The sequence below is a fragment of the Heptranchias perlo genome, unplaced genomic scaffold (genome assembly GCF_035084215.1).
Source record: "Heptranchias perlo isolate sHepPer1 unplaced genomic scaffold, sHepPer1.hap1 HAP1_SCAFFOLD_490, whole genome shotgun sequence".
Classification (NCBI taxonomy): domain Eukaryota; kingdom Metazoa; phylum Chordata; class Chondrichthyes; order Hexanchiformes; family Hexanchidae; genus Heptranchias; species Heptranchias perlo.
Genome location: NW_027139506.1, coordinates 34,597 through 62,560, shown reverse-complemented (window position 1 = coordinate 62,560; position 27,964 = coordinate 34,597). Strand labels below are relative to the sequence as shown.

Sequence of the window (27,964 nt, the reverse complement as noted above, 5' to 3'; positions counted from 1 at the left end):
TTAACCCATTCATTGAATCTGAATTGCACTCACCACAGATAAGTTTAAACATTGTTACAAGAAGTTTAATCAGCGTCACATTTACAAAAAAGTTCTTTCAAATACGACAAATGAGAAAGAAAAGTGTTACAATCATAACAAGCTGTATAATAACAAAAAGCAGAGACATGATTTTCACCCAAGGATGCTGTCCCACATTATAGACGACCTCCCTCCATTCATGATCCCCAGGGGTAGAGGTCCCCTTTTCAATTTCAGCATTACGTTGTTTCGAATGCACTGTCAATCTATCAATATTAGGGGTTTTAAACTACAGAAGTAATCTAAGAAAGTGATTTCCCTCATTACTTCTCAGTCTTAATCTTCTACAATCTCCCCCCACCCTCCTTTGTGTGATCCTGGGGCCTTATCTAAGGTCCTCATCCTGTGAGCATCACAGACCGATCTCCAGCCATTTGCTCTTCTAATCTAAGTTTCATTTGGTTAATATTACACATCATGATACAGTCAAAGAAAATCATAATGCATTGCACAGAAAACTACAGAAACTAGGCTCCCCCCAAATACTACCATATCATCATGAAATCTTGGACTTCAAAGATCCTCCAGCTCTCCTTTTTACCATTATCCATCTTGTGGATAATTCTGGCTCAGTATTATTTCTCCCCGGCCCTCAGTTGTCCCAATTTCATTGTTAACTCGAAGGAATCCAACCCTGAATTTTGGAAATCCAAATTCTATGTCCGTCTTTACTTTAATTTCAATCCCTCTGATCGGGACCAGTGTGTTTAACACTATCCTGATTGTTTCATTCACTAGTCGGTTTCTCTATGGAGCATGTGTCAGTGCCTTGATTACCAAGTGTAAATCAGTAGTGATCCAGTATCTGTCCTCACTCTCCTGAGCACATTAACCATTTCATGTAGTGGTGTTGTCAACGTGACTGAGCATGTCTGAGACCCGTCCTTCAGGGCATCTCCATCATGCGTTCCACAGACTGGTTGCCTCACGTGCAAAATATCACATTTACACACACAGCTGTTTCCCAAAATCACACCGAACGTGACATCAAATACAAGCCATTCCTGTGCTTTCAGGCTATCTGATCAACAGATCGGGGGGTGTCTGGAGGTCTTTGCTTATCTCCCCCTGCGTGGTCCCGATCTCTCGGGTAGAGCCCAGGTTATAAAATATTCTTCTCACTGTTCAGTATAAGCAAGGACACAACCATCTCCAAGAGAAAGCTATCAATTAACGATTGTTAACTCCCCTTTCCTGACTTTCACTGGATTGTGTATTGATTCCTGATTGATGCCTTTTGGGGGTTGTTCCCAGGTGATCTTTGTTTCTCACCGGTCACTCACACATCGTTTTCCTGACCCTTTGGTTTTTGGTTATCACAAAATGTCCCATTATCACCCATGACCACCTGGGACGCTGATTGTAGACTCCAATTGGTGGGGCAATTTTCCTGTTTGTGTCTCACACACTCAGTCACCTCAGTAACATCCCATAATACTCCCATTTCATGTTGGTTGTGAGCCCTGGAGGAACCTTACTGTCCAATAAACTAAAAATCACCACCCCATAAAACACAGATTAAAAGTTCCCAGTCTGGTCCAATGAATCAATACATTTGCTTAGTTGCAGACAGATGTGTTACCCCCCCTGGGCAGTCCCAGAAGCTCTCAGCGATGCCCAGGAGACCCCGGGGGTGAAATTAGTCTCTGGTGTTAGTGCAACACGGGCGATAGTGAATGGACAGCCCATTTTACACCCGCACCATTTTCTTTCCCACTGAAGTCAGTGTAACTCGGGCTGTCCATTCACCATCACTGTTTGGAGCGACCGTCAAAGAACAATTTCAAACCCCAGACTCAGATTTTCACAGCAGCACTTTAAAGGGACCGTGCCCTGTCACTACCATTCACTACTGAGATTAACACAGTCGTGCCCTGTCACTACCATTCACTACTGACATTAATACAGTCGTGCCCTGTCACTACCATTCACTACTGAGATTCATACGATCGTGCCCTGTCACTACCATTCACTACTGAGATTAATACAGTCGTGCCCTGTCACTACCATTCACTACTGAGATTCATACGATCGTGCCCTGTCACTACCATTCACAACTGTGATTCATACAGTCGTGCCCTGTCATGACCATTCACTACTGTGATTAATACAGTCGTGCCCTGTCACTACCATTCACTACTGAGATTAATACAGTCATGCCCTGTCACTACCATTCACTATTGTGATTAATACAGTCGTGCCTGCCACTATTCTGATTCACTACTGTGATTAATACCACGACAATTCTGCAACTAAAGTGGTAAAATTCTACAACTGAAGGAGACAATTAATTGGAACGCTACGAATTACAAGCAAACTCACCAAAAGCAGCTATTTTTAGCTTTAGTGACCGACCCTCACAAAGAAAATCACAAAGACCCCGGATCCTGACAAAGAGGGGCAGTGCTGGAAGTGACATAATTAGAGGGGGCGGAGCCAGGAGTGACATCATCAGAGGGACAGAGCGGGGAGTGACATCATCAGAGGGGCACTCCTGGAAGTGACATCATCAGAGACACGCTCCCGGAAGTGACATCATCAGAGGGGCAGACCTGGAAGTGACATCATCATATGGAGCAGACCTGGAACTGACATCATCAGAAGAGCAGTCCTGGAAGTGACATCATCAGAAGGGCAGACCTGGAAGTGACATCAGTCCCGAACAGGAAGTGATGTCACCGAGTCTCCGCTATCAGGATTAATTTAACAGTTTTAGGGATGTTTTTTCCCAACAATAAAATGCCGGAAACACGGGTTCAGTGAATGTGGTTTGAAATGTGTGTAAATGTGTCAGTGAGTCAGTGACCCGGTGAAATGACACAGTCCCGGCCTCGTAGTCCAACTGAACTCGGATCCGGCTCTTAGACGGGATCAGTGGGAGGTCAGTGAACCGGGAATTGTGACCGGCACTGAGATAATCACCAAACAAAACAGAATAACATAAACACCAGGATTTACTGCTGATCCCGAGACCAGACTCTCCCCCCTCTCTCTCTGCGCTCCCACACACAATCCCTATTCTCCAGTCTTCCCCATCAGTCTCCACATCCCAGGAATGGGATCCTGAGGAGAAACTCTGGGAGCAGAGGACTTGGGGCCAGTCTTTAAACCTCTCTGGGTGAGGTGGGTAGGGCTGTTTCTGTCCAGTCCGTGTTACTGATCTCAGATCATCCGACATAACCAAGTTCCAGTTTGCTGTCTTTGGATCCAGGCTCATCGCTGACCTTTGCCCTGGAGAGGAGAGAAGAGATTGGTCAGACAGGGTTATTCCACTCCCATCAATGATTGACAGCTGCAGGGTGGGAGTGTCAGTATTTCCCAGACACTGTCAGCCCCATATTACCTCTGAGACTGTGTTCATCCCCTGTTAAATAAATGGCCTTTGATCAGAATCCCTGTTAAATAGCAGTGTGTGGGTCCCAGTGCTGCACACTCAGTGCAAACACTGCAGTGGAGACACACAGTAGCAGTCAGTTTAATCACACAAGCCCCTGGCACTGTGCACACGTTCTCCCAGACACAATGGAGGGGATTCACCGGCACACAACACATCCCACAGACTCACAGTTACAGCCCCACAATCTCAGCACTGGCTGTACTGGGAATACACAGCTCACAGGAGTGTGCCCTGGGCTCTCTCCCTCCTGTTACTGTTCCATCCTGAATACAGCAGTGTGACCTGGGCTCTCTCCCTCCTGTTAGTGTTCCATCCTGAATACAGGAGTGTGCCCTGGGCTCTCTCCCTCCTGTTACTGTTCCATCATGAATACAGGAGTGTGTCCTGGGCTCTCTCCCTCCTGTTACTGTTCCATCCTGAATACAGGAATGTGCCCTGGGCTCTCTCCCTCCTGTTACTGTTCCATCCTGAATACAGGAGTGTGCCCTGGGCTCACTCCCACCTGTTACTGTTCCATCCTGAATACAGGAGTGTGCCCTGGGCTCTCTCCCTCCTGTTACTGTTCCATCCTGAATACAGGAGTGTGCCCTGGGCTCTCTCCCACCTGTTACTGTTCCATCCTGAATACAGGAGTGTGCCCTGGGCTCTCTCCCTCCTGTTACTGTTCCATCCTGAATACAGGAGTGTGCCCTGGGCTCTCTCCCTCCTGTTACTGTCCCATCCTGAATACAGGAGTGTGCCCTGGGCTCTCTCCCTCCTGTTACTGTTCCATCCTGAATACAGGAGTGTGCCCTGGGCTCTCTCCCTCCTGTTACTGTTCCATCCTGAATACAGGAGTGTGCCCTGGGCTCTCTCCCTCCTGTTACTGTTCCATCCTGAATACAGGAGTGTGCCCTGGGCCATCTCCCTCCTGTTACTGTCCCATCCTGAATACAGGAGTGTGCCCTGAGCTCTCTCCCTCCTGTTACTGTTCCATCCTGAATACAGGAGTGTGCCCTGGGCTCTCTCCCTCCTGTTACTGTCCCATCCTGAATACAGGAGTGTGCCCTGGGCTCTCTCCCTCCTGTTACTGTTCCATCCTGAATACAGGAGTGTGCCCTGGGCTCTCTCCCTCCTGTTACTGTCCCATCCTGAATACAGGAGTGTGCCCTGGGCTCTCTCCCTCCTGTTACTGTCCCATCCTGAATACAGGAGTGTGCCCTGGACTCTTTCCCTCCTGTTACTGACCCATCCTGAATACAGGAGTGTGTCCTGGGCCCTCTCCCTCCTGTTACTGTTCCATCCTGAATACAGGAGTGTGCCCTGGACTCTTTCCCTCCTGTTACTGACCCATCCTGAATACAGGAGTGTGCCCTGGGCTCTCTCCCTCCTGTTACTGTCCCATCCTGAATACAGGAGTGTGCCCTGGGCTCTCTCCCTCCTGTTACTGTTCCATCCTGAATACAGGAGTGTGCCCTGGGCTCTCTCCCTCCTGTTACTGTCCCATCCTGAATACAGGAGTGTGTCCTGGGCCCTCTCCCTCCTGTTACTGTTCCATCCTGAATACAGGAGTGTGCCCTGGGCTCTCTCCCTCCTGTTACTGTTCCATCCTGAATACAGGAGTGTGCCCTGGGCTCTCTCCCTCCTGTTACTGTTCCATCCTGAATACAGGAGTGTGTCCTGGGCTCTCCCCCTCCTGTTACTGTTCCATCCTGAATACAGGAGTGTGCCCTGGGCTCTCTCCCTCCTGTTACAGTCCCATCCTGAATACAGGAGTGTGCCCTGGGCTCTCTCCCTCCTGTTACTGTTCCATCCTGAATACAGGAGTGTGCCCTGGGCTCTCCCCCTCCTGTTACTGTTCCATCCTGCTCACAGCTCTGATTAAAGTCTCCATTAATTTCCACACAGCAGTGAGGATTCTGTTGTCAATTGAGATGAATCTGATGTCCCTTCTGTACATTAAACTGTTGCTCCCTGTTCACTCTGAATTCACCAACACTCCCTCTAGCCCTGGGTCTGAGACTTGGACCAATTCCGAGCTGCGAGGAGGGAACAGGTGCAGGAACTCGACCCTCGAATCCCTCGCACTGAACCCTGACTGAAGAAACGTCACCGAGAAAGAAAGGGTTAACTAGGAACAGAAAGGGTTAAATAGAAACATAAAGGGTTAAATAGAAATTATGAACATTGTGATCCCCTGTGATATAAACACACCTTGGAATATTCCCGCTCTCCCCCTGATCCCTGTCGACTGCTCGATGACGATCCCTGGGACAGGGGCTGCCCCTGTTGAGCTGATTCTGCCCCCTCCCCGGAGCACAGATTCTGACAGCCCTGTGAGGGACAGTGTCCCTTTAAGAGACACTCTGATTGACAGTGTGTAACCCCGCCCCTACCTGACCCATGGCGGGTGAAGCTTTGGCCCATTCCAGTGAGGAATGTTTAAAGCAGGTGTCACTGGCGACTGAGGATTAATCTCAGGCTCCTGATCCACACACACAGGGACCTGAGATTAAAGTTCGGGGATATTCCCAGCTGTCTGAACACAACTAACCCGACCTGCTAACTGGCCATAACTTTCCAAACATCCGTAGATACGGGGGGCGGTGCCAGAGGACTGGAGAAATACAAATGTTCCACCCTTGTTCAAAAGAGGGTGTGAGGATAAACCCAGCAACTATAGGCCAGTGAGTTTAACCTCAGTGGTGGGGAAACTTTTAGAACCGATAATCCGGGACAGAATTAACAGTCACTTGGTCAAGTGTGGATTGAATAGGGAAAGCCAGCACGGATTTGTCAAAGGCAAATCGTGTTTAACTGACCTGATGGAGCTATTTGATGAGGTAACAGAGAGGGTAGATGAGGGTAATACAGTTGATGTGATGTATATGGACTTCCAAAAGGCGTTTGATAAAGTGCCGCACGGTAGGTTTATCATCAAGATTGCGGCCCATGGAATAAAGGGGGCAGTGGAAACATGGATACAGAATTGGCTAAGTGACAGGAAACAGAGAGTAGTGGTGAACGGTTGTTTTTCGGACTGGAGGGAGGTGTGCAGTGGTGTTCCCCAGGGGTTGGTGCTGGGACCACTGCTTTTCTTGATATATCTTCTTCTTTGGCAGTCCCTCAGGGTCGAGGATGACTTGCTTCCACTCCGGGAGGGTGGGTTCTGCGGTGGCTGAATAGTCCAATCCTGGAGCCGCAGACTCTGCCACAGGTGGGGCAGGTAGTGTTTGATAAGGTGGGTGGGTGAGACGCTCTGGATTCTGTGCGCTCTTTTTGCTGCTTACGCTTGGTCTCCGCGTGCTCCACTCGGTGACGCTCGAGGTAATTGGCGCCTTCGTGGATGATGCTTCTCCAGTTTGGGCGATTTAGGGCAAGCGATTCCCACGTGTCGGTGGGGATGTTGCATTTTTTTAGGGAGGCTTTGAGAGTGTCCGTCTCGCGTTTCCTCTGCCCTCCTAGTGATCGCCTGCCATTGCAGAGCTCGGAGTAGAGCACTTGTTTCGGGAATCTTGTGTCGGGCATGCAGACAATGTGGCCCGCCCATCGCAGCTGGTTGAGCGTGACCAGTGCCTCGATACTGGGGATATTAGCCTGGGAGAGAACGCTCACGTTGGTGCGTCTATCCCGCCAGTGGATTTGCAGGATTTTGCAGAGGCAACGTTGGTGATATCTCTCCAGTGATTTGAGGTGTCTGCTGTACATTGTCCATGTTTCTGATGTGTACAGGAGGGCGGGGACCATGGCTGCTCTGTAGACCATGAGCTTGGTGCTGGATTTGAGGTCTCGGTCTTCAAACACTCTGTTCCTCAGGTGTCACTGGCGCATTGGAGTCGATGTTGAATTTCATCATCGATGTCTGCTCGCACCGAGAGGAGGCTCCCGAGGTATGGGAAATGATCCACGCTGTCCAGAGGCTCACCGTGGATCTTGATGGTCGGGGGGCAGTGTTGTGTGGCAGGAGCGGGCTGGGAGAGGACCTTTGTTTTCGGGATGTTTAGCCTGAGGCCCATTCTCTCATACACCTCGGTGAATGCGTCGACGATGGTTTGTAGCTCGGCCTCTGAGTGTGCGCACACGCTGGCATCGTCTGCGTACTGCAGCTCGATGACAGAAGTTGGGGTGGTCTTGGTTCTGGCCTGGAGGTGTCGAAGGTTGAACAGTTTCCCGCTTGTCCTGTAGGTTAGCTCCACTCCGGCGGGGAGCTTCATGGTGATGGGGTGGAGTGTTGCAACGAGGAAGATGGAGAAGAGCGTTGGTGCGATGACGCAGCCCTGCTTGACCCCAGTTTGCACTCGTATTGGGTCTGTGGTGGATCCGTTGGTGAGGATCACGGCTCGCATGTCATCGTGGAGCAGGTGGAGAATGGTGACGAATTTCTGGGGGCAGCCGAATTTGAGGAGGATGCTCCACAATTCCTCACGGTTGACAGAGTCGAAGGCCTTTGCGAGATCGAAGAAGGCCATGTACAGAGGTTGATGCTGCTCCCTGCACTTTTCCTGGATTTGTCCCGTGCTAAAGATCATGTCCATTGTGCCTCTTGACGGGCGGAAGCCGCATTGAGACTCAGGGAGGAGCTCTTCGGCCACTGGAAGGAGGCGGTTGAGGAGGATTCTCGCGATGACCTTTCCCGTGGTGGACATTAGGGAAATCCCTCTGTAATTTCCGCAGTCGGACCTCTCTCCTTTCTTGAAGATGGTCACAATTACGGCGTCTCTGAGATCTCCCAGCATGCTCTCTTCCTTCCAGACAAGGGTGATAAGGTCGTGTATTCGTGTCAAGAGTGCCTCTCCGCCATGTTTTCGTACTTCAGCGGGGATTCCATCAGCACCGGGGGCCTTGTTGTTTTTCAGTTGTCGAATGGCTTTTTTGACCTCACGGCGGGCTGGGGTTGAGCTGAGATGGTGGCGGGCTGGGGTTGTGCTGAGATGGCGGCGGGCTGGGGTTGTGCTGAGATGGCGGCGGGCTGGGGTTGTGCTGAGATGGCGGCGGGCTGGGGTTGTGCTGAGATGGCGGCGGGCTGGGGTTGTGCTGAGATGGCGGCGGGCTGGGGTTGTGCTGAGATGGCGGCGGGCTGGGGTTGTGCTGAGATGGCGGCGGGCTGGGGTTGTGCTGAGATGGCGGCGGGCTGGGGTTGTGCTGAGATGGTGGCGGGCTGGGGTTGTGCTGAGATGGTGGCGGGCTGGGGTTGTGCTGAGATGGTGACGGGCTGGGGTTGTGCTGAGATGGCGGCGGGCTGGGGTTGTGCTGAGATGGTGGTGGGCTGGGGTTGTGCTGAGATGGTGGCGGGCTGGGGTTGTGCTGAGATGGCGGCGGGCTGGGGTTGTGCTGAGATGGTGGCGGGCTGGGGTTGTGCTGAGATGGCGGCGGGCTGGGGTTGTGCTGAGATGGTGGCGGGCTGGGGTTGTGCTGAGATGGTGGCGGGCTGGTGTTGTGCTGAGATGGTGGCGGGCTGGGGTTGTGCTGAGATGGTGGCGGGCTGGGGTTGTGCTGAGATGGCGGCGGGCTGGGGTTGTGCTGAGATGGTGGTGGGCTGGGGTTGTGCTGAGATGGCGGCGGGCTGGGGTTGTGCTGAGATGGTGGTGGGCTGGGGTTGTGCTGAGATGGCGGCGGGCTGGGGTTGTGCTGAGATGGTGGCGGGCTGGGGTTGTGCTGAGATGGTGGCGGGCTGGGGTTGAGCTGAGATGGTGGCGGGTCGCGTGTTGCGGGACGGTGTCGAGGGTACTTGTGTCGAGGACTGGGTCTTGGTTGAGGAGGTCCTCGAAGTGCTCTCTCCAGCGGGCGTTGACTGCCTCTCTGTCTTTGATGAGCGCCTCTCCATGTTTGGCTCTCAGTGGGGTAGGTCCCTGGGTACTCGGACCGTGGATGGCTTTAATTGCGCTGAAGAAGCCGCGCACGTCGTGGTTGTCGGCGAGTTGCTGAGTCTCCTGCGCTCTTTCCACCCACCATCTGTTCTTTAGGTCACAGGTTCTTTGTTGCACCTCGGCCTTCAGTTGCCTGGAGGCTTGTTTCCTCTCACTCGAGTTTTGGTGGAGCTGCCAATTCAGGAACGCCTTGCGTTTACGGTCTAGGAGATCCTGGATCTCCTGATCATTCTCGTCGAACCAGTCTTGGTGTTTCCTGGTCGAGAGACCGAGTGTCTCCTCGCAGGTGCTGACTATGGTGGCTTTTAGGGCGGACCAGACGCTGTGGGCACTCTGGGACTCTGGATCATTGGTCGTTGCCAGATTGGTTGTAAGGCGACGGCTGAGTTGGTCTTTCTTCTCAGGGTCTTTGAGTCCAGCGACATTAAGTCTCCTGCGGCAGAGTTTTTTCTGCCGCTGCCGGTTTGGGGCTCGGTTGATGGAGATGGTCGAGTGGATTAGTCGGTGGTCAGTCCAGCAGTCGGCGGCTCCAGGTGATGCGGACATCTTTGCGGTCCCTCGCTCGGACGATGATGTGGTCTATTAGGTGCCAGTGCTTGGAGATACTTTCCTTGATATATATTCATGACTTGGGTGTCGAGGGGACAATTTCAAAATTTGCAGTTGACACAAAACTTGGAAGGGTAGTAAACAGTGAGGAGGATAGTGATAGACTTCAAGAGGTATAGACAGGCAGGTGGCCTGGGCGGACACGTGGCATGAAGTTTAACGCAGAAAAATGCAAAGTGATACATTTTAGTAGGAAGAATGAGGAGAGGCAATATAAACTAGAGGGCACAACTCTAAAAGGGGTACAGGAACAGAGAGATCCTGGGCTTTATACATAGAGGCATAGTGTACAAAGGCAAGGAAGTCATGATGAACCTTTATAAAACACTGGTTCGGCCACAACTGGAGTATTGTGTCCAGTTCTGGGAACCGCACTTAAAAAAGATGTGAAGGCCTTACAGAGGGTGCAGAAAAGATTTACTAGAATGATTCCAGGGATGAGGGACTTTAGTTACGTGGATAGACTGGAGAAGCTGGGGTTGTTCTCCTTGGAACAGAGATGGTTGCGAGGAGATTTGATAGAGGTATTCAAAATCATGAAGGGTCCAGACAGAGTAGATAGAGGGAAACTGTTCCCATTGGCAGAAGGGTCAAGAATGAGAGGACATAGATTTAAGGTGATTGGCAAAAGAACCAATGGTGACATGAGGAAAAACTTTTTTACACAGCGAGTGGTTAGGATCTGGAATGCACTGCCCGAGGGGGTGGTGGAGGCAGATTCAATCATGGTCTTCAAAAGGGAACTGGATAACTACTTGAAAGGAAAAAATCTGCAGTGATACAGGGAAAGGGCGGGGGAACGGGACTAGCAGGATTGCTTTTGCAGAGAGCAGGCGTGAACTCGATGGGCCGAATGGCCTCCTTCCGTGCTGTAACCTTTCTATGATTCTATACTGGCAGTCCCCTATAGAATCCTAGAATCTTACAGCACAGAAGGAGGCCATTCGGCCCATCGTGCCTGTGCCGGCTCTTTGAAAGAGCTATCCAATTAGTCCCACTTCCCCGCTCTTTCCCCATAGCCCTGCAAATTTTTCCTTTTCAAGTATTTATCCAATTCCCTTTTGAAAGTTATTATTGAATCTGCTTCCACCGCCCTTTCAGGCAGCGCATTCCAGATCAGAACAACTTGCTGTAAAAAAAATTCTCCAAATCTCCCCTCTGGTTCTTTTGCTGATTACCTTAAATCTGTGTCCTCTGGTTACAGACCCTCCTGCCACTGGAAACAGTTTCTCCCTCTCTACTCTATAAAAATCACTCAAAATTTTGAACTCCTCTATTAAATCTGCCCTTAACCTTCTCTGCACTCAGGATAAATGAGCAGGTAATGGAGAGCAAGTTGGCAACAAAACAGAAAAGAGAGTAGGGATTAAGTGTAGTTACTCAGACTGGCAAAAGGTGGGAAGTGGTGTTCCCCAGGGATCGGTGCTGGGACCACTGTTGTTCACAATTTACATTCATGATTTGTATTCGGGAATTGGAAGTACAATTTCAAAATTTGCAGACGACAGCACATTGGGGGGTGTGGTTAATACAAAGGAAGAATGTGTCAAAATACAAGAGGACATTAATAAACTTACAGAGTCGGCTGTAATTGGCAAATGAATTGTAATATAGATAAGTGTGAGGTGGTGCATTTTGGTAGGAAGAATAAAGAGGCCACAAACTGCTTGTTCAATAAGAGTCCAAATGGGGTAGAGGAGCAAAGGGATCTGGGGGTACAGACACACAAATCACTAAAAGCAGCGACACAGGTTAATAAGGCCATAAAAAGGCAAATCATCACTGGGGTTCATTTCTGGAGGGATAGAATTGAAAAGTGAAGAAGTTATGTTGAACTTGTATAGAATCTTGGTTAGACCACACTTGGAGTATTGTGAACAGTTCTGGTCTCCATATTATAAATAGTGTATAGAGGCATTGGAGAGGGTGCAAAAAAAGATTCACAAGGATGATATCAGAACTGAGAGGATAAACTTATCAGGAAAGGCTGAACAGGCTGGGACTCTTTACTCTAGAAAAGAGAAGGCTGAGGGGTGACCTGATCGAGGTTTTTAAGATAATGAAAGGGTTTGATAGGGTAGAAGTAGAGAAACATAGAAAATAGGAGCAGGAGTAGGCCATTCGGCCCTTCGAGCCTTCGAGAGAAAATGTTTCCACTTGTGGGGGAGTCCAAAACTCGAGGTCATCAATGGGAAATAGTCACTAATAAATCCAATAGGGAATTCAGGAGAAACTTCTTAACCCAGAGAGTGGTGAGAATGTGGAACTCACCACCACAAGGAGCAGTTCAGGCAAATAGCACAGATGTATTGAAGGGAAAGCTCGATACGCAAATGATGGAGAAAGGAATAGAAGGGTATCCTGATAGGGTGAGATGAAGTAGGGAGAGGGGAGGCCCGTGTGGAGCATAAACTCCGGCATGGACCAGTTGGGCCGAATGGCCTGTTTCTGTGCTGTAGACTTGATGTGACTCGATGTAAAGAGAACAATCCCAGTTTCTCTAATCTCTCCACATAACTGAGGTCCCTCATCCCTGTACCATTCCAGGACATCTCCTCTGCACCCTCTCCAAGGCCTCGACATCAATAGAATTACATAGAATGTACAGCAGAGAAACAGGCCATTCGGCCCATCTGGTCCATGCTGGTGTTAATGCTCCACATGAGCCTCTTCCCTCCGACTTGATTTAACCCTTTCAGTGTATCATTCTATTCCTTTCCCCCTCATGTCTTTATCCAGCTTCCCCTTAAATGTATCTGTGTGTTCGCCTCAACTACTCCATGTGGGAGCGAGTTCCACATTCTCACCACTCTCTCAGTAAAGAAGATTCTCCTGAGTTCCCGATTGGATTTATTAGTGACTATCTTATATTTATGACCCTAGTTTTGGTCTCCCCACAAGTGTAAACATCTTCCTTACGTCTACCCCATCAAACCCTTTCATAATCTTAAAGACCTCTATCAGGTCACCCCTCAGCCTTCTCTTTTTGAGAGAAAAGAGCCCCAGTCTGTTCAACCTTTCCTGATATTTATAACCTCTCAGTTCTGTCATCATCGTTGTGAATCTTTTTTGCACGTTATCCAGTGCCTCTAGATTCTTTTTATAATATTGAGACCAGAACTGTGCACCGTACTCCAAGTGAGGTCTAACCAAGGTATACGGAGACCAGAACTGTGCACAGTGCTCCAAGTGTGGTCTAACCAAGGTATATGGAGACCAGAACTGTGCACAGTGCTCCAAGTGTGGTCTAACCAAGGTATATGGAGACCAGAACTGTGCACAGTGCTCCAAGTGTGGTCTAACCAAGGTATATGGAGACCAGAACTGTGCACAGTGCTCCAAGTGTGGTCTAACCAAGGTTTGATACAAGTTTAACATAACTTCCCCGCTTCTCCATTCAGATGTCCTCAGTACACACCGCCTTCCTCCTCTTTCAGTCCAATCAGTATATTGATCGTAATCCACTTGGAAATCTTATTTTAATGATTTAATAACAGTTTCTTCATGTCTCAGACAAGCCCAGCTAACGGCAATCATCTCTAACCTGAGGGCTTTAATCTAAGTGTCTCCTCACCTCCTGAAATTCTTAACCTTGACATCTCTCCTAAAGTGTGGTGCCCAGAATTGGAGAAAAGCTGCACGTTCTCACTTATCATTCCCAATATGTCTGAGTGGTACTTTTCCGATCCATTCAGCCTCTTCTGGACAAGTTGAGATATTTTGGACAGGTTCAGGGTGAGCGCTGGAACATCTGGGTCTGTGACTCTCTGAGTCTCAGTCACTCTGTAATGAAAGAGGAGAGAATGTTTTTATCAGTGGGGACATTTCAGATCAGAAACCCAAAGGGGAACGAGTGATCAGTGCGACAACCTGCACCCCTTCTAATGCTCGTACTGACACCCCGCAGCAACCCATCCTGAGAATGGCAGAATCCCGGGATTTGCAGTCTCCCTGCATTCACACTGATCTCCACACGAGCAGTGGGATCCTGGTTTGCTGTCACTTCAGCTCAGTTTGTGATTTTCAAAGCCGTCTGTGTTCAGTCCAGTTTCTCTGTACTGGAGCCCTTATCTTTCCATTATTAATAATTATTATTATCCCGAGGGTCTCCAGTCTGTGCTCCCCCCTCTCTGCAGGAACACACTCACTACGATCATGTGAAGTGAGGAGAGGAGAAGGAACAGCCTCCCAGGGACCTGGGATCGGTGGGATTCCCTCACAGAGTGTCCAGTCACACTGACATTACTGGGACATTTCAGCACACACTCATTTCTCTGTTAGTGGATAGAATGAGCCAATCACAAGACATTTTACTGTCACTCTGACACTGGGACCTGCCCCTCTCCTCATTTCTCCATGGGCTGGTTGATAGAACAAGCCAATCACACAGCACTTCCTGACCCAATGGAATAAAGCTGTCACTGACACACATGGAGCCTTTAGGAAGCCTCGGTTAGATACAGGTCACTGCAGGTTTCTCTCACTCTCAATTCCTGTCTAACAGGTTCCTGAGAAGCTCGACACACCGATGGAACAACCCATCTCACTCCCATTTCCCACAGGCTGCCTGAGCCAAGAACCCCTCAAACCACAGTTAAACATCACTCAATATTCGCCCCATTTGAAAGCCCCTGATCTGGGGAGGTTTCCAAGCGGTGATTCTACTTTCACTCTTCTCCCAGATACAGGTGAAGGTTCCCTATCAGCAGCAGGTACTGTATGACTGAGAGGAACTTACCTGGAAAGGAGCTGCTTCGAGTTCTGTGAATAAAGAGAGGAGATCAAATCAGTCAATAGAATCAAAGAATCATACTGCACAGGAGGAGGCCATTCGGCCCATCGTGCCTGTGCTGGCTCTTTGAAAGAGCTATCCAATTAGTCCACTCCCCCTGTTCTTTCCCCATAGTCCTGCAAATTTTTCCCCTTCAATTCCCTTTTGAAAGTTATTATTGAATCTGCTTCCACCGCCCTTTCAGGCAGCGCATTCCAGATCAGAACAACTCACTGCATAAAAAAATTCTCCTCATCTCCCCTCTGGTTCTTCTACCAATTACCTTAAATCTGTGTCCTCTGGTTACTGGCCTCCCTGCCAGTGGAAACAGTTTCTCCTTATTTCCTCTATCAAAACCCTTCATGATTTGAACACCTCGATTAAATCTCCCCTTAACCTTCTCTGCCCTGAGGAGAACAATCCCAGCTTCTCCAGTCTCTCCACATAACTGAAGTCCCTCATCCCTGGTCCCATTCTAGTAAATCTCCTCTACACCTTCTCTTAGGCCTTCACATCCTTCCTAAAGTGTGGTGCCCAGAATTGGACACAATACTCCAGCTGGGACCTAACCAGTGATTTATAAAGGTTTAGAATAACTTCCTTGCTTTTGTACTCCAAGCTTGTTTATAAAGCCCAGGATCCCGTATTCTTTTTTAACAGCTTGATCAAATTGTCCTAATCACCTTCAAAGATTTCTGTCGATGACCCTCCAGGTCTCTCTGTTCCTGCACCCCCTTTAAAATTGTACCATTTAGTTTATTTTGCCTCTCCTCATTTTTCCTTCCAAAATGCATCACTTAAATTGCATCTGCCATGTGTCCGCCCATTTCACCAGTCTGTCCATGTCCTCCTGAAGTCTGTTCCTATCCTCCTCACTGTTTACTACATTTCCAAGCTTTGTGTCAGCCGCAAACATTGAAATTATGTTCCATATACCCAAGTCCAGGTCATTAATATATATCAAAAAGAGCAGTGGTCCTAATACTGACCCCTGGGGAACACCACTGTAAACTTCCTTCCAATCTGAAAAACTACTCTCTGCTTTCTGTCCCTTAGCCAATTTTATAGCCACGCTGCCCCTGTCCCTTTATTCCCATGGGCATTAATTTTGCTAACAAGTCTATTGTGTGGGATGCAGAAAAATACTAAATGATATATTTCGGTAGGAAGAATGAGGAGAGGCAATATAAACTAGAGGGCACAACTCTAAAAGGGGTACAGGAACAGAGAGATCTGGGGGTTTATGTGCACAAATCGTTGAAGGTGGCAGGGCAGGTTGAGAAAGTGATTAAAAAAGCATACGGGATCCTGGGCTTTATAAATAGAGGCACAGAGTACAAAAGTATGGAAGTCATGATGACCCTTTATGAAACACTAGATCGACCACAACTGGAGTATTGTGTCCAGTTCTGGGCACCACACTTTAGGAAAGATGTGAAGGCCTTAGAGAGGGTGCAGAAGAGATTTACTAGAATGATTCCAGGGATGAAGGAGTTTAGTTACGTGGATAGACTGGAGAAGCTGGGGTTGTTCTCCTTGGAAGAGACGGTTGCGAGGAGATTTGATAGAGATATTCAAAATCATGAAGGGTTCAGGCAGAGTAGATAGAGAGAAACTGTTCCCATTGGCAGAAGGGTCAAGAACCAGAGGACATAGATTTAAGGTGTTTGGCAAAAGAACCAAAGGTGACATGAGGAATAACTTTTTTACACAGGGAGTGGTTAGGATCTGGAATGCACTGCCCGAGGGGGTGGTGGAGGCAGATTCAATCATGGCCTTCAAAAGGGCACTGGATAAGTACTTGAAAGGAAAAATTTGCAGGGCTGCAGGGAAAGGGTGGGGGAGTGGGACTAGCTGGATTGCTCTTGCATAGAGCCGGCACGGACTCGATGGGCTGAATGGCCTCCTTCCGTGCTGTAACCTTTCTATGAATCGATGATTCTATGATTTATCATATGTCTTCTGAAAGTCCATATACACAACATCAACTGCACAACCCTCATCAGATCTCTCAATTATTTTTAAGTCATAGAATCATAGTATGATTCAGGACAGAAGGAGGCCATTCAGCCCATCGTGTCTGTGCCGGCTCTTGGGTAGAGCTATCAAATTAGCCTGATTCCCCCGCTCTTTCCCCATCGCCCTGTAAATTTTACCCCTCCAAGTATTTATCCAATTCCGTTTTGAAAGTTATTATTGAATCTGCTTCCACCGCCCTTTCAGGCAGCGCATTCCAGATCAGAACAACTCGCTGTGTAAAAAGAATTCTCCTCTTCTCACCTGATTCTTTTGCTGATCATCTTAAATCTGTGTCCAATGTTTACAGAACTTTATAAGCCCATAAGAGATAGGAGCAGGAGTCGGCCATTCGGCCCCTTGAACCTGCTCTGCCATTTAATGAGATCATGGCTGATCTGATTTTTACCTCAACTCCACTTTCCCGCCCTTTCCCCATATCCTTTGACTCCCTTGCTGATCAAAATTTGTCCAACTCAGCCTTGAATGTATTCAATGACTCAGCCTCCACAGCTTTTTGGGGTAAAGAATTCCAAAGATTCACGACCCTCTGGGAGAAGAAATTCCTCCTCATTTCCATCTTAAACGGGTGACCCCTTATTCTGAGACCATACCCCCTCGTTTTAGATTCCCCCACGAGGGGTAACATCCCCTCAGCATCTACCCTATCGAGTCCCCTCAGAATCTTGTATGTTTCAATAAGATCTCCTCTCATTCTTCTAAACTCCAATGAGTATAGACCCAACCTGTTCAATCTTTCCTCATAAGACAACCCTTCCATACCCGGAATCAACCGAGTGAACCTTCTCTGAACTGCCTCCAATGCAAGTATGTCCTTCCTTAAATAAGGGCACCAGAACTGTACGCAGTACTCCAGGTGTGGTCTCACCAGCACCCTGTACAGTTGTAGCATGATTCCCCTGCTTTTATACTCCATCCCCCTAGAAATAAAGGCCAACCTTCTGCCACTGGAAACAGTTTCTCCAGATTTACTCTATCAAAACCCTTCATGATTTTGAACACCTCAATTAAATCTCCCGTTAACCTTTTCTGCTCTAAGGAAAACAACCCCAGCTTCTCCAGTCTCTCCACATAACTGAAGCCCCTCATCCCTGGTCCCATTCCAGTAAATCTCCTCTGCACCCTCTCTAAGGCCTTCACATGCTTCCTAAAGTTCAGTGCCCAGAATTGGACACAATACTCCAGCTGGGGCCGAACCAGTCATTTATAAAGGTTTAGAATAACTTCCTTGCTTTTGTAATCTATGCCACTGTTTATAAAGCCAAGGATCCTGGGTACTTTTTAAACAGCCTTCTCACCTTGTCCTGTCACCTTCAAAGATTTGTGTACATACACCCCCAGGTCTCTCTGTTCCTGCACCCTCTTTAAAATTGTACCATTTAGTTTATTTTGCCTCTCCTCATTCTTCCCACCAAAATACATCACTTCACACTTCTTTGCATTAAATTGCATCTGCCATGTTTCTGCCCATTTCACCAGTCTGTCTCTGTCCTCCTGAAGTCTGTTACTATCCTTCACATCGTTTACTACATTTCCGAGTTTTGTGACATCTGCAAACTTTGAAATTATGCCCTGTATACCCAAGTCGAGGTCATTAATATATATTAAAAAGAGCAATGGTCCGAATACTGACCCCTGGGGGAACACCACGATAAACTTCCCTCCAGTCTGAAAAACAACCGTTCACCACTACTCTCTGCTTTCTGTCTCTGAGCATATTTCGTGTCCACGCTGCCACTGTCCCTTTAATCCCATGGGCTTCAATTTTGCTAACAAGTTTTCATCGAAGAATTCAATCAAGTTAGTCCGACACGATTTGCCTTTAATAAATCTGTGTTGTCTGTCGTTTATTATCCCATTTTCTTCCAAGTGACAATTAATTTTGTCTCAGATTATTGTCTCTCGAAATTTCCCCACCATCGACGTTAGGCTGACTGGCCTGTAGTTGCCGGGTTTATCCCTCTCCCCTTTTTTGAACAGAGGTGTAACATTTGCAATCCTCCAGTCCTCTGGCAACATTCCCATATCCAAGGAGGATTGAAATATTGTGGACAGACTCTCCACTATTTCCACCCTTACTTCCCTCAGCAAACTAGGATGCATCCCACCCGGACCGGGTGACTTTTCTACTTTGAGCGCTGTCAACCCTTTTAGTACTTCCTCTTTATCTATTTTAATCCATTCGGCCCCTCGAGCCTGCTCCACCATTCAATCAGATCATGGCTGATCTTCAACCTCAACTTCACTTCCCGCACAATCCCCATAATCCCTTCATTCCATTAGTTTCCAAAAATCTGTCAATCTCAGTCTTGAATATACTCAATGACTGAGCATCCACAGCACTCAGGGGTAGAGAATTCCAAAGATTCACAATCCTCTAAGTGAAGACATTTCACCTCATCTTGGTCCTAAATGGGCTAATTATCTCGAGACTATGCCCTCTAGTTCTAGACTTCCAGCCAGAGGAAACAACCTCTCAGCACCTACCCTGTCGAGCCCTCTCAGAATCTTATATGTTTCAATGAGATCACCTCTCATTCTTTTGATGAGGGGGCGGACATATGAGGAGAGGTTGAGTAGATTGGGACTCCACTCATTGGAGTTCAGAAGAATGAGAGGCGATCTTATTGAGACATATAAGATTGTGAAGGGGCTTGATTGGGTGGATGCGGTGAGGATGTTCCCAAGGATGGGTGAAACTAGAACGAGGGGGCATAATCTTAGAATAAGGGGCTGCTCTTTCAAAACTGAGATGAGGAGAAACTTCTTCACTCAGAGGGTAGTAGGTCTGTGGAATTTGCTGCCCCAGGAAGCTGTGGAAGCTACATCATTAAATAAATTTAAAACAGAAATAGACAGTTTCCAAGAAGTAAAGGGAATTAGGGGTTACGGGGAGCGGGCAGGAAATTGGACATGAATTTAGATTTGAGGTTAGGATCAGATCAGCCATGATCTGATTGAATGGCGGAGCAGGCTCGAGGGGCTGATTGGCCTACTCCTGCTCCTATTTCTTATGTTCTTATGTTCTAGACTCCAGAGAATATAAACTCATTCCACTCAATCTCTCCTCATAAGACATCCCTCTCACCCCAGGAATCAATCTAATGAACCTTCGTTGCACCCCCTCCAAGGCAAGTATATCCTTCCTTTGGTAAGGAGACCAAAACTGTACATAATGCTCCAGGTATGGTCTCACCAGAGCCCTGTATAATTGCAGCAAGACGTCCTTACTCTTATACTCTTATACTCCAACCCCCTTGCAATAAAAGCTAACATACCATTTGCCTTCCTAATTGCTTGCTGTACCTGCATGTTAACTTTCTGTGATTCTTGTACAAGGACACCCAAATCCCTCTGACTACCAACATTTTTAGTCTCTCACCTTTTAAAAAATATTCTGCTTTTCTATTCTTCCTGCCAAAGTGGATAATTTCACATTTCCCCACATTATACTCCACCTGCCACCGTCTCGCCCATTCACTTAACCTGTCTATATCCATTTGCAGCCTCTTTGCATCCTCCTCACAGCTTACTTTCCCACCTATCTTTATATTGTCAGCAAACTTGGATACATTACACTCGGTCCACTAATCTAATCATTGATATATATTGTAAACAGCTGAGGCCCAAGCACTGATCCTTGTGGCACCCCACTAGTAATAACCTGTCAACCCGAAAATGACCCGTTTATTCCTACTCTCTGTTTTCTGTCCGTTAACCAATCTTCAATCCATGCTAATATATTACCCCCAATCACATGAGCCCTAATCTTCTGTGGCACCTTACCAAATGCCTTTTGAAAATCCAAATATACTACATCCACCAGTTCCCCCTTATCTACCCTGCTAGTTACACCCATAAAAAGCTCCAATAGATTTGTCAAACACAATTTCCCTTTCATAAAACCGTGCTGACTCTGCCTGATCATATTACGATTTTCTAAGTGCCTGTTACTACGTCCTTAATAATAGATTCTAGGATTTTCTCTCCCACTGATGTCAGGCTAACTGGCCTATAGGTCCCTGTTTTCTCTCTCTCTTCTATCTTGAATACGGGTTTACATTTGCTACCTTCCAATCAACAGGTACTGTTCTAGAATCGAGGGAATTCTGGAAGATCAAAACCAATGCATCCACTATCTCTGCAGCCACCTCTTTTAAAACCCCACGATGTAGACCATCAGGTCCAGGGGATTTGTCAGCTTTTAGTCCCATTAATTTCTCCAGTACTTTTTCTTTACTAATCGTCATTACTTTATGTTCCTCACTCTCATTTGCCCCTTGGTTCCCCACTATTTCCGGTATGTTTTTGTCTTTTCAACGGTGAGGACAGATACAAAATATTTGTTTAACATCTCTGCCATTTCCTTAATCCCCATTATAATTTCTCCTGTCTCTGCTTCTAAGTGACCCACGTTTACTTTAACTAATCTCTTCCTTGTTACATTCCTGTAGAAACTCTTACAATCTGTTTTTATATTTCTTGCTCGTTTACTCTCATTCAATTTTGTCTCTCTTTATCAATTTCGTGGTCATCCCTTGCTGATTTCTAAAACCCTCCAAATCCTCAGGCTGACTGCTCTTTTTGGTAACATTGTAAGCCTCTTCTTCTAATCTAATACCATCCTTAACTTCTCTAGATAGCCGCGGTTGGATCACTTTTCCTGTGGAGTTTTATGGTCCTTCATTGGCCCCACCTTTCCTTTAACTACCCTTTTACACTTTGTAAGTTTCTAAAAGACTTTATGTTACCCGCTAATCTTTTCTCATACATTATCTTTGCCCCTTTCATTTCCTTTTTTTCAGTTCTCCTCTGCACTCTCTGTATTCTGTTTGATTCTCTACTGTGATTACTGTCTATTATGAACCTGATGTGGAGATGCCGGTGATGGACTGGGGTTGACAATTGTAAACAATTTTACAACACCAAGTTATAGTCCAGCAATTTTATTTTAAATTCACAAGCTTTCGGACGCTTCCTCCTTCGTCAGGTGAACGATGTGATCCATTTTCACATCGTTCACCTGACAAAGGAGGAAGCCTCCGAAAGCTTGTGAATTTAAAATAAAATTGCTGGACTATAACTTGGTGTTGTAAAATTGTTTACTATTATGAACCTGACATTTATCATAAGCCTCCTTTTTCTGTTTCATTTTAATCTCTATTTCTTTAATCATCCAGGGAGCTCTAGCTCTGGATGCCCTTCCTTTCCCCCTCACAGGAATGTCTCTAGTCTGTACCCGAACTATCTCCTCTTTGAAGGCCTCCCATTGCTCATTTACTGTTTTACCTTCCAATCTTTGTTTCCAACCCACCTGGGCCAGATCCCTTTTCAACTCACAGAAATTAGCCCTCCTCCAGTTGAGTATTTTCACATTTGATTGTTTCTTGTCCTCTTCCATTACTTTCTAAACCTAATGATATTGTGATCACTGTTTCCCAAATGCTCCCCCACTGAAACATGCTCCACTTGCCCCACTTCATTCCCCACAACTAGATCCAGCGCTGCTTCCTTCCTCGTTGGGCTGGAAACATATTGAAGAAAGTTCTCCTGAACACATTTGAGGAATTCCTCCCCCTCTTTGCCCTTTACTCTGTTTTTTCCCCAGTCTATATTCGGATAATTGAACTCCCCCATGATCACTATTCGATTGTTTATACAACAAACAAATCAACACCCAATGAAACCAAACCGTGAATTTGGGATTGAGAGTAAAGAGTTCAATGTATAACAGTAGGTGGAGCCAGTCACAGGAATGGGGAATAATCCAACATTTTACTGCACTCCATCCTGGGGCAGCACCAACACTCCTGGGGCAGGGCTGAGGGGGCAGCACCAACACTCCTGGGGCAGGGCTGAGGGGGCAGCACCAACACTCCTGGGGCAGGGCTGAGGGGGCAGCACCAACACTCCTGGGGCAGGGCTGAGGGGGCAGCACCAACACTCCTGGGGCAGGGCTGAGGGGGCAACACCAACACTCCTGGGGCAGGGCTGAGGGGGCAGCACCAACACTCCTGGGGCAGGGCTGAGGGGGCAGCACCAACACTCCTGGGGCAGGGCTGAGGGGGCAGCACCAACACTCCTGGGGCAGGGCTGAGGGGGCAGCACCAACACCCCAGGGGCAGGGCTGAGGGGGCAGCACCAACACTCCTGGGGCAGGGCTGAGGGGGCAGCACCAACACTCCTGGGGCAGGGCTGAGGGGGCAACACCAACACTCCTGGGGCAGGGCTGAGGGGGCAGCGCCAACACTCCTGGGGCAGGGCTGAGGGGGCAGCACCAACACTCCTGGGGCAGGGCTGAGGGGGCAGCACCAACACTCCTGGGGCAGGGCTGAGGGGGCAGCACCATTGCTGGGCCCCACCAACAATCTTCAAACAATTCAGCCCTCTCACCAGCCTCACAGAAACGCCCCATTCCCCAGACATGGCCCTGTTTATATTGAAGATGTACCTGAATAAAGGAGAGAGGGTCCCTCTGTAGCAGACCATGGTATTCTCCATCTATTAATGTCATCTGTTCCATCCTCTTGTTTAATGCTTCAGAACAGCTTCTAATCTGTGAGAGAGCTCGGAGCCCCTCCTCATCGATCAGTTTCAGTGCGTATTCTTCATCTTCTTCCAGCTGTCTCCTCCAGTCAGAGTAGCTCTTCGATAGCTTTCCTTTCAGCTCATTGATTCGTGTCTGAAACCCAAACCAACTCTCATTACAAACGGCCCTTCCACACAGCTCTTACCCTGAGCACACGGCACTTTCCAGGGACGGGACAGTTTGTTTCGATCACTACTCGATCACCCGTTAAAGATAGACAAGCAGTGGGGGGTGTCTACTGGGAGAGAAAACAGAGTTTTACAAGTGTTGCCTTGAGCCTTGAGTTTAAAAGAAAGAGCACTGTATTTAGACTGTGTATGGCACTGCCACCTGGTCCATCCACACCTGGAGTGATGGGTCCAGTTTTGGTGCCCACACCTGGTGAAGGAAATCAAGACTCTGGAGAGGACGGTGGCCAGAATGACACGTAGTCTGATGGATTTAATTCTGAGGATCGGCTCCAAGAGGGAGGGTCATTTAGAGAAAGGCCGAGAGGGACAGGATTGAGATTTTTAAAATGATGGAGGGATTATTGGACTCACTGGTTGGGTGAGGTATTGAGATGCATCGGGATGGTAGGACCAGAGGGTCTGTGTATAAAATCCATAGGCACAGAGTTAGGTTAGACACCAGAGTCCGCGATCTCTGGAACAGACTCCCTGAACATGTGGGGGGTTTGGAGTCACTCCCACCCTTTAAAAGGGAGCTGGGGAGGAATTTCCCAGAGTTTGTCCTGAATTGGCTGCAGATTCCAGAGTAAATCCAGTCCCACTTTTCCCTACCTTCATTTCAGCTTCTGATCTCTCCAAGTCTCGCTGTTTGCTGGAACAATTCTGCTGGACTCCCCGAAGCCTCTCGATTTCTCTCTCCAATTCTTCCTGTAAAGGCAATTGGAAAGTTTTCAAAAGGGATTCAAACTGGGATTTAAAGGGGAAATGATTCCGTTCCAGGAGTGACCCCACTGGGTGTGGATAGAAAGTGGTTTGGGGGATTCTCAGTGTCTGGGCCCTGAGCAGAAATATTCCCTTCTGTGGCTCTCAGTAAAGAGGCGCTCCCCGCCCTGTATAAACTGAGTGACCACACACACCGGCTTCTTTTCACACTGACACACCGTGTGCTGCATTTTCACACGGACTCAGCTCCTCCATTTCCAGGAATCAGCCGAGGGGAAAGGGAGACAGACTCAGTCACACCAGCATTTCTCAAACACCAATTCCCTCTTGTTGTGAGAAACAGTTTCTCCCCCCAGCCCCTGAGTCACTCCCCGTGGGTGTCCCTCACTCCCCCCACCGGTGATGGTCCTCTCACTGATGGTCAGATGGCAGAATACCCCAGTGTTACACAGGGCTCCAACATGCTCTGCTCTACAGCCCTATGCCATGGAGTGCCAGTTCTCACAGGTGCCCACACTGTGAATTACTGAGCTCCACAATGCCCTCACGAGGAGGGGCTGAGTGTGGGTGAGGGGCAGTCACCCTGGGTCACTCTCACACCCCTCCCAGTGCCCACCCTGTTCTCTCAGACAGACCAAGAGAAAGGGGAGGGAGCATCTGACTGACAAAAAACAACCAGCAGTAAACCCAGACTCCGGGCAGCAAGAAAACACTGGGCTAAATCAGCACTGTCTGCAATCAGTTCAAATTAATGTTCGTCATTAACAGGAAAACCCTCCCTCAAAAGATTACAGAAAGACTTGCATTTATATCGTGCTTTTCACAACCTCAGAACATCCCAAAGCGCTTTACAGCCAATGAAGTATTTTTCAAATGTTGTCACTGTTGTAATGCAGAAACACGGCAGCCAATTTGCGCACAGCAAGATCCCACAAACAGCAATGTAATAATGACCAGATAATCTGTTTTTCGTAATGTTGGTTGAGGGATAAATATTGGCCAGGACACCAGAGATAACTCCATTGCTCTTCTTCAAGTATGTAAAAAGGAAGAGAGCTGCAAAAGTAAATGTTGGTCCCCTGGAGACTGAGACAGGAGAAATTATAATGGGGAATCAGGAAATGGCAGATGCATTAAACAAATATTTTGCATCTGTCTTCACAGTAGAAGACACAAAAAGCAGACCAGAAATAGTGGGGAACCAAGGGGCCAATGAGAGCGAGGAACTTAAAGTAATTATCAGTAGAGAAAAAGTACTTGAGAAACTGATGGGACTAAAGACTAAAAGTCGATAAATCCCCTGGACCTGATGGCCTCCATCCGCGGGTTCTAAAAGAGGTGGCTGCAGAGACAGTGGATGCATTGGTTATCATCTTCCAAAATTTCCTAGATTCTAGAACGGTCCCAGTGGATTGGAAGGTAACAAATGTGACCCCGCTATTCAAGAAAGGAGGGAGAGAGAAAACAGAAAACTACAGGCCAGTTAGCCTGACATCAGTCGTCGGGAAAATGCTGGAATCCATTATTAAGGAAGTGGTAACAGGGCACTTAGAAAATCATAATATGATTAGGCAGAGTCAACATGGTGTTATGAAAGGGAAATTGTGTTTGTCAAATTTATTCGTGTTCTTTGAGGATGTAACTAGCAGGGTAGATAAAGGGGAACCAGTGGATGTAGTAAATTTGGATTTTCAAAAGGCATTCAATAAGGTGCCACATAAAAGGTTGTTACACAAGATGGGGTTAGGGGTAAGATATTAGCATGGATCGAGGATTGGTTAACGGACAGAAAACAGAGAGTGGGGATAAACGAGTCATTTTCAGGTTGGCAGGCTGTAACTAGTGGGGTACCGCAAGGATCAGTGCTTGGGCCACAGCTATTTACAATCTATATTAATGACTTAGATGAAGGGACCGAGTGTAATGTATCCAAGTTTGCTGACGATACAACGCTAGGTGGGAAAGTAAGCGGCAAGGAGGACACAAAGAGTCTGCAAAGGGATATAGACAGATTAAGACAGTGGGCAAGAAGGTGGCAGATGGAGTATAATGTGGGGAAATGTAAGGTTATTCACTTTGGTAGAAAGAATAGAAAAACAGAATATTTTTTAAGTGGTGAGAAACTATTAAATGTTGGTGCCCAGAGAGACTTAGGTATCCTGGTACAAGAAACACAAAAAGTTAGCATGCAGGTACAGCAAGCAATTAGGAAGGCAAACAGCATTTTGGCCTTTATTGCAAGAGGGTTGGAGTACAAGAGTAAGGAAGTCTTACTACAATTGTACAGGGCTTTGGTGAGACCTCACCTGGAGTACTGCACACAGTTTTGGTTTCCTTATCTCAGGAAGGATATACTTGCCTTAGAGGCAGTGCAATGAAGGTTCACTAGATTAATTCCTGGTATGAGAGGATTGTCCTATGAGGAGAGGTTGAGTAGAATGGGCCTATACTGTCTGGAGTATAGAAGAACGAGAGGTGATCTCATTGTAACATGTATGATTCTGATGGGGCTTGACAGGGTAGGGGCTGAGAGGTTGCTTTCCCTGGCCATGGAGTCTAGAACTAGTCACAGGATAAGGGGTCGGCCATTTAAGACTGAGAAGAGGAGGAATTTCTTCACTCAGAGGGTTGTGAATCTTTGGAATGCTCTGTCCCAGAGGGCTGTGGATGCTGAGTCATTGAGTATATTCAGGGCTGAGATCGATGAATTTTTGGACTGTAGGCGAATCAAGGGATCTGGGGATCAGGCGGGAAAGTGGAGTTGAGGTTGAAGATCAGCCATGATCTGTTTAAATGGGGGAGCGGGCTCGAGGGGCAGAATGGCCCACTCCTGCTCCTGATTCTTATGTTCTTATGTTCAAAATAGTGCCCTGGGATCTTTTACCTCCACCTGAGAGGGCAGGTGGGGCCTCGGTTTAACATCTCATCTGAAAGATTTCACCTCCAACAATGCAGCACTCCCTCATTACTGCACTGGAGGGTCAGCCGAGATTTTGTGCTCAAGTCTCTGGAGTGGGATTTAAACCCATGTCTTCCTGCCTCAGAGGCGAGAGTGCTGCCCACTGAGCCATGGCTGACTGTATTTAATATCAGGAATTGTGTCACTCACCTTAATTGCAGCTTGTGCCTGATCGAGGCTCAGCAGTGTGTGGGATTTATGTTTCCCTGTTATACAGGAAACACACACACTCTCTGCATCATCTTTACAGTAGAATTCAAAGACCTTCTTATGGTCAAGGCAGTGTCTCTCTGTATGGTCAGCCGTAGGCTCGATTAGGGTGTGATCTTTCAAGGCCTCTTTCCGTAAATGTGGTTTTAAATGAAGGGAGCAAAAGGAAGTTTCACATTTCAGACACGTCTTCACAGCCGGGGTTGGATTTTCTTCACAGTACTCACACATGACACGGCCTGAATCAGCAGGAGGCTGTGAGCGATTGTATTTCTCCACGATATTACACAGCGTGAAGTTTCTCTCCAGACTGGGCCTGGGGTTGAATTTCCGGCGACACTGAGGGCACTCAAACCCTTCTGGGCCTGCTGTCTGGGCCCAAACTCCCTCAATACATTTCAAACAGAAACTGTGCACACAGGGTAATATCACCGGGTCCTGGTACACCTGGAGACACACAGCACAGGTTAATTCATCCTCGAAAGCTCCGGGCTCCATTCCTGCAGCACCTGAAAAAGTTTTCACACAGCACAGAGAGAGAGAGAGAGAGGAACCAGAGCAGGAAGTGAAAT

At 47.7% G+C, this 27,964-nt stretch overlaps 1 protein-coding gene across 2 annotated transcripts; it reads right to left on the bottom strand.

Moving 5' to 3' along the window:
- Positions 1-49: 49 nt before the first annotated feature.
- LOC137313924 (E3 ubiquitin/ISG15 ligase TRIM25-like) lies at positions 50-27,964 on the bottom strand. 2 transcript variants are annotated; one of them, XM_067979644.1, is made up of 6 exons: positions 27,333-27,964; positions 24,113-24,208; positions 23,193-23,423; positions 14,672-14,694; positions 13,508-13,716; positions 50-3,312 (listed from the first exon to the last, which is right to left on the bottom strand). In XM_067979644.1, exons 1-6 carry the CDS (start codon positions 27,888-27,890, stop codon positions 2,780-2,782), a joined length of 1,650 nt encoding a protein of 549 aa, XP_067835745.1. In that variant the 5' UTR covers positions 27,891-27,964; the 3' UTR covers positions 50-2,779. The 2 variants fall into 2 exon arrangements, with proteins under 2 accessions (XP_067835745.1, XP_067835746.1); XM_067979645.1 differs by having other exon boundaries at positions 13,583-13,716.

Coding starts and splice junctions, on each gene's coding strand:
- LOC137313924 (XM_067979644.1), bottom strand. CDS start 27,890: ATGGAGCCCGGAGCTTTCGAGGATGAATTAACCTGTGCTGTGTGTCTC. Junction 24,209..27,332: donor AGGCACAAGCTGCAATTAAG/GTGAGTGACACA, acceptor TTGCCTTTACAG/GAAGAATTGGAGAGAGAAAT. Junction 14,695..23,192: donor ACCCTCTCTCCTTTATTCAG/GTACATCTTCAA, acceptor CTTTATTCACAG/AACTCGAAGCAGCTCCTTTC.